General features: G+C 41.7%; 1 protein-coding gene across 4 annotated transcripts in view; it reads right to left on the bottom strand.

The window, feature by feature from the left end:
• The window catches only part of rnf180a (ring finger protein 180a), a 131,180-nt gene that overhangs the window by 25,443 nt on the left and 92,827 nt on the right, over positions 1-12,910 (bottom strand). For all 4 annotated transcript variants that reach the window (XR_011353513.1, XM_069924495.1, XM_069924494.1 and 1 more), the window contains one exon: positions 9,343-9,568. Coding sequence is in view for 3 of the 4 variants with exons in the window: in XM_069924495.1 (XP_069780596.1) it covers positions 9,343-9,568 (226 nt within the window). In the remaining variant the exon portion in view is untranslated. The remainder of the gene's footprint in view (positions 1-9,342; positions 9,569-12,910) is intronic.

Below are 12,910 nucleotides of genomic sequence, written 5' to 3'. Positions count from 1 at the left end.
AACTCATGCATCTACCGAAGAGGGAAGAACTTGTGATCCAGTGGGATGGGCCTTTTGGTATATTGACAGCTTTCCCAGGGCAGTGAGAAGTACAGACAGTGTTGATGGAGAGGTGGTTGGCTTGCATGATTGCCCAAGCTGCATTCAAAACTCTTATGGTCTTGGATAGAGCTGTTCCCATACCAAGCTATGAAACATCCAGTCAGGATATTTTCTGTGGTGCATCTATCAACATTAGTTGACAATGGAGACATGCTGAATTTTTCAGGCTTCAAAGAAAGTACAAGTATTGGTGTGCCTTCTTAGCAATAGCTTCAATGTGATAGAACCAGGACAGATTGCTGGTTATATTTACTCCTAAAACAGAGCATGATATAGCACATGAACATTAGAAGGGTATCTTAAAAGAAAATTATTGTTGATAGGTTAGTGCTGGGGTTGAGTAACATGGGATAATGAATGGGGAGGAAGGTAATTCAATTGAAGAAATGAAATGTTCCTCCTATATTGGTTAGTCAAGGTTGCCACAGGTATATCAAAATCACTATTGGAATCACAATTGGACACATTTGTCTTTAGATGCGAGGGTAAATATTTTCAAGAGAAATTAATGCCTATACGCACATCCAAATATTCAGTTCCAACCTTCTTATCTGTCAATGCATTCATTATCTTGGATATTCCATTTCTCCGCAGTCCAACAACTTACCAAGGCTTTTACAACTGCATCTGACTGGACTTGTGACTTGTACAATATGGTAGAGCAAAGATGGAAAGCACTTTAGAATCTCAACACCTGCAAGATCGTTTCCATGCCACAAACATTATCCAGACTTGGACATATATCTCAGTCACTGCATTGGTGTGGATTAAAATCCTGGAACTTTTCACCTATCACCACAATGGGAGCTTTCCCAAAAGAAATTCAAGGTGTCAACAAAAGGTATTCCTCACTTCCTCAAAGAGGATCACACCAGAAAGGTCCACATCCCAATTGCACATGACTATTTTATAAAAAATACATTCCTTCTGTTTTTATTGTACTTTCCTTAAATTGCTGATTATTTTAGGGTTTATTTGATTGAAACTCATGAAGGCAAGAGAAAAATCAAATTGACATTCTAAATCATGTTAACACAACTCATGGGAAATACCCAGAGTGTAATATATGAATATTACTATCTCATCCTGAATACAGAGTGTCTGAACCTTCGTGACCAACCTCCCATGCAGCATCTTCTCAAAGGCATTACCAAAGTCCATGTAGACAACATCCACTGCTTTTCCTTTATCACCTTTCTTGGTAACCTCCTCAAAACACTCTACAAGACTGGTTAAGCACAATTTGCCACCCATAAAGCCATGATGACAATCTCAAATCATTCCCCATCTATCCAAATCCTTGTATATCCAGTCTCTTCGAATACCTTCCAATAATTTACCCACTGATATCAGGCTCACCAGACTATAATTTCCTGGATTATTCTTAGAGCCTTTCTTAAAAAAATGGAACAAAATTAATTATCCTTCAATCCTCCTGCATCTTACCCATGGTCAATGATGTTTTAAATACCTCTGCTAGGGACGTGCAATTTCTACATTAGACTCCCTTGAGGTCCATTGGATATCTTGTCAGGCTCTTGGGATTTATCCACCCTTATTTACCTCAAGACAGCAACCTCCTCCTTCTCTAACTTTACTGTTGTTTTGCCTCACTTCTACAAACTGTGTCAATTTTCTGAGCAAATTGAGATGAAAAAAACATATTTAAGACCTGCCCCCACCTCTTTTGCATAGCTGACTACTCAACTATTCAACAGGATCAATTTTGTCCCTTGTTATCCTTTTGCTCTTGCTATATCTATAGAAACCTTTTGAATTTCCTTTCACCATATGTACCAGAACAACCTCATGCCTTCTTTTAGCCCTCCAGATTTTCTTTAGTGTTTTCATGCATTTCTTATACTCAGTACCTTGTTCATTCCTTGCTGATACACCTCTATCTTAACCAAGGCCTTAATATCATTTAAAAACCAAGATTCTAGTACCTTGTCCTGCCTTTATTCTGACCATATCATTAGTCCCAACATGGACCATGATATCTCTCTGCTCACCCTCCCACTTGAGAATGCCGTGGACTCCAAATATCAAATCTCATTTATAAAAATAGAACTAGCAGTAGCAAAAAAAAAACCCATCGCTATCATTTGGAAGTCCAACTCCTCTTTATTCATCGCATGATGGACTGTGGAAATGAACAGCTGTATACCTATGGAAAAATATCACATACAACAAAGAATAAATATGACAATTTTGTAAAGGTATGGCAGTCATACCCGGACCACACAGAGGCTCAGATACAGTAATAAAAAGGAAAAAGAAAGGGTATAAAAGTAAGTATTAAAAAAACAAAAATGTAAGCTCTGATGGTGAATGGACCTGTATGTATGGAAGGGGGGGGGGGGTGGGGAGGGGGGAGTGAGGGACTGTTTTGTTTTTGCTTTTGTTTGTGGTGTATGTGAGGAAAAAGTATAATATATTGTATATTTTTTGAAAAAAAAAAACAAAAATAAAATATTTTTTAAAAAGAGAATGCCGAAGACTCAATCCTCTTCTCTCTCCACCCATCCACCTACTTTTCTGAGCCAGAGGGCCAAACTTCATGCCAGAGACCTGACCACTGTGGCTTGTATCTGGTAGATTAACCTCCTCAAAAGTGATGTCTTTCATAAGACATCAATTTTGTTGTACAGGGTATTTTCATTTGTTGAACGTTCCATAACCACTTGATCACCTGCATGGATACTTTTCTTAACTCTCTGTTTTTCTCCACTTTGTTGACTAGAAACTCAGAGTAAGGCTGCCTGCTTTTGGCCATTGTTACGAGCCCAGAGGACCCATAAACCCAACAGCAATAGATATTCACCAAGACAAATGGTTACATAAACAAAAGTTGCTTTTAATTATCTTTAAACATGAAAACAGAATCAAACTTTAACTTATCTATTATTAACTTAACCCCCCTTCTAATTCTAACCGCATATGTATGTAATGTGTGTGTAAGTTCAGAAAAGTTCTCATTCCTCCAAGTTCACTGGTTGCAGGCAATTCTTATACTGTGCACAGAAGTTAACATTTATAAAGTTCACCAGGGTTTATTGCTTGAAAGTTAAATGGTTACCATTCAGGAAGGTAGTTCTTGGTTTTCAGAGAGAGATATGCTGTTCCAGGACATCCACAATTGATGTACTTCCATCAGTCACCTCAGTGTCTTATCGATGAAACTTGCCTGATCAGGGTTTTCCAGATGATAACCTCTTTCTTTCAGGTCACCCTAGAGTTCCTTTTTGTTTATCTTATTCCAAGTGAAACATTAGACAGCCAGTCCTCTCCTCTTGCATGAATCACAAGGGGTATAACTAGGGCATCTTCCACACTGGGCTTCTTGCCAGCTTGTCATGTTCAACACTGAACAAGTGATCTCTGTGTGTCTCTCTCTCTCTCTCTCTCTCTCACACACACACACACACACACACACATATACACACACACACACACACTGAAAGAAAGCCTGTTTGACTTTCTCTGCTTGCAAAACCACATGACCCTCTTACAACAGCGTTCCCGCAGACAATAACGGAGCCAGCATTCTCTTTCATCTGTTGCTTTTGGATAAACAAGAATCCATTAAAGATGTCTGTTGAGCACTCTTCAAAGCACTTGTAAAAAGGTGTGAGAACCCACTATGTCTCCAGTATTTCAAAAAAGATCTGTTTTAAAGTGTTTGCATGTGACCTACTCGAACAAACCTTACCAATTTATCTCCCAAAAACATTTCTATATACTCTGTCACACCATAACCAGCTGTAACTTCCAGTAAATTATCAAAACAGGTGCAATGGCTTCTTTTACTCAAGCCTCTTGCAAAGAACCCATTTTTAGAGGTGCTAGCTTGCACTAACTTCAGTCAGTGCTAATTACAATAACTACTCATGAAATAAAGCCCTCGGGTGTGGATTAAAACAGAAAAGTTAATACCGACTGGGCAATGAAATCACTGTAATGAGCTTGCAGCAAAAACCTTTCATGCTCATAAAGCTCGAGAGGTTCTCCTGCCCAAAAAGTTGAGCTCATCACCAAAGTAATCCAGCACTATTTTCAGGCACAATCAGTTCCCATTACTGGTACATCTCCATATCTTACCGTTCCAATGAATGGCCTTGATTCTAAATGCTAACTCTCCACAGATGCTACCGACTGCTGAGCATTGAAAAGGCCTTAATTGAAAGAGAAGAAGTGGTTACAACCCTCCTGCTTTTATAGCGCCTGGAATTTCACGTGTTTAAAAGCAATAATCCTACCACTTTCAAGGATTTGAGTGTGTGAACACATTAGTTTCTCTGATCATGTGCCCTGTTTAAGATTCATTCATATTTCTTCTCATTTGTTTTTCTAAATTTAATTCAGTTTCATGTTTCTTTTAATTCTGCATTGCATATGTATCTTAAAATGGTGGGAAAAACACAACCTGCTGCACCTAATTATACCTCCAATTAAACTGACAGTTTTGTTCAATTTGGTCAACATTGGTACAAACACTCCCAGAGTTGAACTTGTCAAAAGTTATAAATTGGAAATCAAAGTCAGATTAAATGTAAAAACAATTATAATGTGATATATTATGGTTACAGATCGACTCAACATCAAAAACAGCTCTCAGGCTAGTTGGGTATTTGCATTATGATGGAAATTAACAGTGCAATACTGATATTAAAGAGCATTTTGACATTTAAAGTAATTACTACATGTCAATCATTGTTGTTAAAATGTTTCAACAATTGCACAGCAAGGAAATAAAATTCAAATCAGTCTTAACTTCAAGTTAGAGCTTATGGCATATATATATATAATAAAGTTAAACTGTATGAGGCTTTGGATTAAATGATTTACATTTTATCTATTATTTAATCTTAAATAAACTGACAGAAATTACCCAGTAACACAGAAAATGATAAAGTTATTTTCAGTAAATAAATCTTCTTCACAAGCTGGAACTGAATGATACAGGACACATGTAATGATGCTCAGGGTACAATAACCATTGCAGGATTGGAATCTTTAAGAGCTCTGCCTACAGATGGCTTCCTTACATTCCTTTCTCAGTTTCTTGCAATCCCAGGGAATGACATTTGGAATTTAACTCTGACAAGTGTGAGATGTTGCACTTCAGTAAGTCAAACCAGGGTAGAGCTTACAGAGTAAATGGCAGAGTTCTGGGGAGTGTCAAAGAATAGAGAGATCTAGTGACATAGGTGTAGTTTTCTGAAAATGGTGTCACAGGTAGACAGAGTAAGGATATGCTTGCTTCAATGGTGTGAGTTTGGGAGGTGTTGTATAGATACAGCAATACAAAATGTAGATGAGTTCATATTTGAAGGACTGTGTGCAATTTTGGTTATCCAGCAACAGGAAGGACATCAATTAGTTGGAAGATATGCAGGGGAGATTCGCTGCTATTTTTCCAGGACTGGAAGATTTGAGTTTAGGTTCAAGGTGAGATGATTTAAGAAGGACCTGAGGGGCAACATTTTCACTCAGGGATTTGGTGGTGGGTGGAGAAACATTTTCACTCAGGGGCCAGTCCATATCTGGAGCAAGATGCCAGAAGAAGCTATAGAAGCAGGTACAATTACAATATTCAAAAGGCATTTGGACATATATATATATATATTTGGGAAGGCCTTAATGCAGGCAAATGAGACTAGCCCAATGGCCAACTTGGTCAGTGTGGACGAGTTGGGCCAAAGGGCCTGTTTTGTGTTTTGTTGCTCTATTAGTCTACTTCTTCATACAAACCTATGAACAAGTGAACTTGTGTTCTAGCTGATTAGCACAGATGTGGAGGGCAATTAAACTCTCACAACAGGTCTATAATATCTTCCTGATAATCTATCACCTTTCAATCTGCACAATGACACTAGGCAAATGGTATTTTTTTAATATCCAAACAGGATGCTTGGCATTTGAAATCATGGCAGGGAGGAGAGGATAAACCCAGAATAGCAATCCCCTTTGACCTTGCTTTCCTTCTGTAATTCCCTGAATTAACCCAATTTATACCATGTTTAGTGACAGAAGATAAGGTTCCATTATTGTCATGTAATACTATATTTATATAACATACAAGAAATTCTTTAACTTTTGTCTACTGAAAGGGACTTTGTCCATGCTCCACACAGAAACCTACAGTACCTGGTGTTCCTAGGCGGTCTCCCCTCCAAGAACTGACCAATCTGAGCCTGCTTAGCTTCTGAGATCAGACAATCTCAGGCGTACTCAGGCTATTAGCTGCTGTAGCATTGTGCTAGAGGTTATTCTAACTCTTAGTCCACTCCTGTATTTCTGTGAGTTGGTGGTGTAATAACTTCTTTCAGTCTCCTTATACAGCAGAACTTTCTCTTAAACATCTTCAAAACATTATCCATATTGGTAATTATGGATCAGATAGAGGGGAAAAATGGCAGGGACAACACTCTAAGGAATCATGGGTGGCTCAGCTCCATCTCCATAGTAGTGGTGGCACCATCCACATGAACAGCAAGATAGGTTCAGCACTTGCACAGCGACAGTGGCAGAAAGGATTGACATTGGTGCTGCAGGACCGTTCGGTGATGCACCATCAATGACTCAAAAGATTGAAGTTGAGCAAAACTGATAGGCTGCTATTTGCAACGAATGAAGGAAAATCTCTGCTGGTTGACTGTCCTGATCTGAGGAGGGGGCTGAGGGACAGTCACCTTTATTCAAAAGCCTGTGGGAGGAACCACAGGTACAGTCAGCTAATGGTAATGCCCAGACAGATAAATATACAAACAGTGGTTTACCACATTCACCCCTTGTTTTTAAAAAGAGTCCAGCAGGGTGAAGTGTTTACGATACAATTACAAATTAAGTCTTTTGGTGGTTTGGTTTTCCGCTATGACTGTCGTAGCACTGGCTGTGACTGCGGTGCAGCAATGGGGTCCTGGACAGTCTGGGGCACCTGTATGCAGTTGTTGGCATTGAGCTGGTGGGTATGCAGTGACAAGACTGGTGTATCATTTGTTAGGGTTAAGGTAATGTGCCATGGCCCTGGTGCATCATGTGTGGCAAAGGGTGGGTTGGGTATGGGGTGATCAGTGGTGGTCTCCAGAGTCCCTCAGGGTACCAGGTCGATAATGGAGACAGTGTCTTCATACCCATCGAGGTACGCCACAAAGGTGTATTGGGGGTTGGCGTGGAGGAGGTGGACCCTGTCAACCAGTGGGTTGGACTTGTGACTCCTCACATGTTTTCGGAGTAGGACTGGCCCTGGGGATGTCAGCTATGCTGGCAGCATGGTCCCTGTCACCGATTTCCTGGGAAACAAAAACATACATTCATGCGATGTGGCACTGGTGGCTGCAGATTGAAGGAACCTGATGGAGTGGAGCAACTCAGGAAGGACCTCTTGCCAGCGGGAGACTGGGAGGCCCCTAGACCGCAGGGCTAGGAGGACAGCCTTCCAGACCATAGCATTCTCCCTTTCCTTTGGAGATTGTAGTTGGTAGTCCTGTTCATGGTGATGCATCTGGCCAGCAGGTACTGGCACAGCTCATCACTCATAAATGAGGGGTCCCAGTCGCCATGAATGTAGCTGGGAAATCCAGAGTGAAGAGACTGCGTAGGGCCTTGATGACAGTGGCAGCTGTCATGTCGGGACAGGGGATAGCGAACGGAAAACGTGAGTACTCATCAATGATATTGAGGAAGTACACACTGTGGTCCGAGGAGGGGAGGGGTCCTTTGAAGTCAATACTCAGGCATTCAAAGGGCCGGGTGGCCTTTATCAACTGCGTTCTGTCTGGTCTGTAGAAGTGTGATTGACACCCCGTGTAGACCTGACAGTTTTTTGTTAACGTCCTGATCTTTTTGATGGAGTAAGGCAGGTTGCGAGCTTCGATGCAGTGGAAGAACCTGGTGGTTCCAGGGTGACAAAGATTATTGTGAAGGGCTTGTTCGTGGTTGATCTGTGCCCTGGCACAGGTCCTGTGGGATAGGGCATCTGGGAGCTCATCGAGTTTCCCAGGCCAGCACAAGATACCATGATTGTAGGTGGAAAGTTCAATCCTCCACCTCAAAATCTTGTCGTTCTTGATTTTACCTTGCTGTTGGTTATTGAACATGAAAGCAACTGCACATTGGTTAGTTAGCAAGATAATAATTTCCCAGCCAGGTTGTGCCTCCAGTGCTGTACTGCCTCAACAATGGCTTGGGTCTCCTTCTCGACAGAGGAGTGTCGAATTTTGGGGCCTTGGAGGGTACGGGAAAAGAAAGCAACGGGTCTCCCTGCCTGGTTAAGTGTGGCAGCCAGAGTGAAGTCTGACACATCGGTCTCCATCTGGAATGGAATGGAGTCATCGTGGCTTTGGTGATGTCTGCCTTGATGCGGCTGAAGGCTGCACGGGCCTCTGGTGTTAGGGGAAAAGAGATGGATTTAATGAGGGGATGGGCCTGATCCACATAGTTGGGGATCCATTGGGCATAGTAAGAAAAAAACCCCAGGCCATGCCCTCTTCACTCTGCTACCATTGGGGAAAAGGTACAGGAGCCTAAAGACGAGCACTCAGCAGCACAAGGACAGCTTCTGCCCCGCTGCCATCAGATTCCTGAATAATCAATGAACCAAAGACACTGCCTTACTTTTCGTGCTCTATTATTTATATAATATTGTAGGATGGTTATAATATACACTAAGGATGGTGCTGCAACACATCAAATTTCATGACTTATTCATGACATTAAATTCTGAGTCTGATTCTGACGTGACAATAACTATTTTGATTCAATTTAATTCAAGTTGCTTGTCAATTGGTTTTATTATCTACCCATAGCACATGCTCATGACTAACGTGATAGCTGCAGAGATATTGATGGGTGACATTTTAATGACTTCACTTTATAGTGATTCTGAACGTTCTGGCAAATTAGAAGCAGTGATTACTTGTGTATTACACTTATAGTGAATCAGACCAGGGGTTTCTCAGCATCAATATGTGCTCAATTACACAGACACATAGAGAGAGAGAAAAAAAGATTCTTTTGCAAACACTACAAAAGACATGGGGAGAGAATTTCTGTGGTTTTCTTTCTTCTGTTTACTTGGGAAAGAATGTTATTAAATCATGAATGAAGCCATTTCACCTTGGCTTCTCCTTTCATTGACCCAAAGCAGAGGACTGTAACAATGACTCAAAATTATTTAACAAAATCTTTCCATCATGGAAGACATCTCAGAATTACCATTTCTACGTTATTCAGTACCTGATTGAAAGAAGACTCTTGTGATGATGGTACGGCATAGAGGGCAAGGTGTACTTGTAGGGTTGTCCTTGGCAAGGGTCCGAAGACAAGGTTCACAAAAGATATGATGGCATGGGTAGCACATGTAAGGACTGAAGAAAATATCCAGACAAACGGCACAGATATAGCCTTCCTTCTCCCATTTGATTTCATCATCATCTGAAGTGGTCAGATTTGAACTGGATGCCTGAAAACAAAATGGTTTTAAACTCAGTATCTACAATTTCTTGTGTAGTCATAAAACCAGAAGTAAGTAAGGCAAGACTCTATCAAGAGTGTGAATATATGGCAATATATTTGTAACCTTACCTTTTATAAGAGATACAATCAGCTAAACCAGTGTCCTTGGTTAAATTATTATATTTTGCTTTCCTAAGCGATTGAAAAAGGAAAATGGTGTCACCTAACGGAGTAACCAAGCTCTCGTGAATGAAGACCTGGTTGGAACCATGGGCACAAATCAAAAAATCAACGGGAAAATTCTGGGATCACACTGGAAAATTCTGATCTCTGGTACACCCACTTTGATTGGCAGGATGTCTTTCTAATCAGATTCTATGAAATTATGCAATGAAGTAAATGTTAATGATTCCTCTGTGCAGATTGCTTTGTGCATTGAAGAATGTTGACATCTTTAGTGGTTGAGTGATGAAGCATGGAACTATGGATAAATAGAGATTTACAGCACAGAAGGAGGTCACATCACTATTGTCTGTGTGCTGGCCAAAGATGAGTTCCACTTTCCAGTTCACTAGGGCATCTCATCACAATCTTTCTCAAACATCCTGGAACAGCTCATTGCCAAGGTTCCTATCCTTACAGGGAGCACACTCCAAATACCTGCTAACCTCTGAATTGCTCAAAAGGTTGACCGTTTGTCCTCTCTCACTGTTTTTTCCCGGTGAGTTCATCCAGGAGACTATGTTTAGCAACATAAATCCCCCTCTTCTGCAATCACTTTACCCTATCCCATCTGAACAATGACCGAGATGCTAAGTGAAACAGTTATTTCTATCCAGTCTGTCAACATGCATTACAATTTTGTACACTTCAATTAAATCACGCCTCAGCTTTTGTTTCTCATAACTAAAATTCAGTTTAAATAACCTTGTAAATCTCCTCTGTACTCATGCATTCGAGCATTTCTTTTTGAAATGTGATGACACATCTATAAGCAGTATGCTAATTATCCAAAAGTCCTACTGCTATGTTCTGAGGCTCAGCTAATAAAGGCAATTGAATTCTTCAGGCAGGTACAGTATCTTGGTGAGCAACATGACTGAAAATGCACTCTCGAGTCCAAGATTTTGGTCCTCCTCAATAAAGTTTCAATTCATGTTGTAGATGGCCGAGCTCCAACATCACATTCTTCCAGCAGCAATGAATGTCACCTTCCACATATGTCAAGGACATGAAAGAAAAATTGCTGCAAAGAAAGACTAGGATGAGGTGTGCAAATGTTTAAGTACTCTTTATTTAATTAATTGCTCATAGGAAGAGATTAAAATAAGTTCTGCTGACTAAAGAACAATGTTGAGATATGACAAGGAAAAGGATGTACAATGTATGCACCAAAGACTCAGAGTAATGCTACTCTATCATATATAAAATATATTTTGCTTTAGTTGCTCTAGATCATGTCAATTGCTCATGTTTTTTCTTCAATATATCTACTTGCAGAACATTCTGTCTGGCTGCTTCCCTTTCCCCTGTTGCTACACTACACGGTAAAATCTGCAAATCTGAAAGCAAAACAAAACATACTGGCAATGTTTAGTAAAGGTGAGACAGCATTCTAATTATTCCTAATACTTTATGTAGAAGGACAGTACAGTGAACTGGGATTCACTGGGAGAGTGCTGTATTGATGACTGGCCCCGTCTCCCAACTCCACTCCCCTTTACCCATATATAACCCTGGTTTCCTGCCTAAACCCAGAACCCCTCTGAAGCCTACTAGTGAACCCTACCTGTTGAAAGCTAATAAAAGTGTTTGTTCTCCCTCCAGTCGTGTGAGAGCTTTTATCTATGTTACAATTTTATTCGCTTTCAAAACAAGGATGGAGGCTATCTCAAGCCCAGCATTCTGCTAATAGCCCCCAAGTCCCCTGACGTGGCTGAGGAGTTTGCATATTGGCTAGGCTACTTCCAGGCCTACCTGAACATAACACAAAGACGAACTCCGGAGGTCGGCGCTTATCTTCAGGATAGGAATGAAAGGGTACGCAGTTATCAGAGACTGCCAGACGTATGAAGCCGCCATCAAGGTGCGGAAGACTCGCTACTTGAAGGTCTAGGTCCTAGAGAGGCACCGGCTCGCTCTACGTCGCCAAATGATCAGAGTCAATCGATGATTACCTGCTGGATCTGTGGACGTTTGCTAAGAAGTGCAGGTATGAAGTGGCTTTGGGCCGCGTCCAAGAAGACAAACAGATCCGGCACACTCTGGTCACAGGAATACGCTTGAGGTACGTGAGGCAGCAACTACTCGAGTTGGGAAAGAAGGACCTCGCTAGTCATGTTGAGCTGGCCAAATCACTGGAACAGGCCAGGCTCGAAAATGACAATCTCGAAGCTAGCGAACTCACACTCTCAGGTGAGGACCTCCAAGGACCGGCCGCTCCTGCTACGGCTGCCTCTGCTCTAACGGCTGCTGCATCCTGCACCAGGAAGTGCTTTTTCTGTGAAAAAGGTCAGCACCCCTGAGCTTGTTGCCCTTCTAAAGACTCGGCATGCTCCATATGCAGAAGGGACATTGGGTGAGGGTCTGCCGCGCGAAAGGAAGTTGGGGGAAGTCCACGGCTTGCACTGCTCCTGGGATCCGATTCCAGCCCCAAGACGTCTGCCCTGAACTTGCCCAAGATCGCCTGCTACGTAACCTGCCGTCTTCAGAAATGGGACAGTCCAAATTCAGTGCCATTATCATCAAGGAGGGTGGAAATCTTGCCGCGCCATGAGTTCAGTGCCATCTTACCTGCACAGGTTGGTTCAGGATGGAGGGGACCACTTGAGTGAGGAACAAGACATCTCCGGCGAACTGCAATCACTGGTCCTTGACCAGAGAAGATCTCACCAGCTCAGTAACTCTATGGTAACAGTGAAGGTAAACAGACATTCTACCAAGTACCTAATCGACACGGACTCCACAGAAAGTTCTACAGACTTACGGACTGTATGAAAGTATAACTTAAAAATGTATCCTTCCTCGTGTCTCAGTCCCATTCGGCGCGTGTACAAAAACATTGTAGTTCATTTGTCATTTGAAGGGGCGAATTTTGTAAATTTCGTTTGTATATTTTAGATGAAATATGTGCTCTGGTACTGTTGGGTCTGGACTCCTGTGTCACCTTAAAAGCGTGACCTTGGAGTTTTCTGGTCCCTTCCCCCCCAGCAATGGTTCAGAATGGAGGGCCCTCAAAATCAGGACCCACTTACAGCCTCTCCATGCTGAACATCGACCCTCCCCCTCTATTCTCAAACCTGTGTGGCAACTATAAGCCCATCAACACCAAGAGCAGGAGGTACAGCAT

The sequence above is a fragment of the Narcine bancroftii genome, chromosome 3 (genome assembly GCF_036971445.1).
Source record: "Narcine bancroftii isolate sNarBan1 chromosome 3, sNarBan1.hap1, whole genome shotgun sequence".
Classification (NCBI taxonomy): Eukaryota; Metazoa; Chordata; class Chondrichthyes; order Torpediniformes; family Narcinidae; genus Narcine; species Narcine bancroftii.
This window is presented reverse-complemented; position numbering and strand designations above follow the sequence as displayed.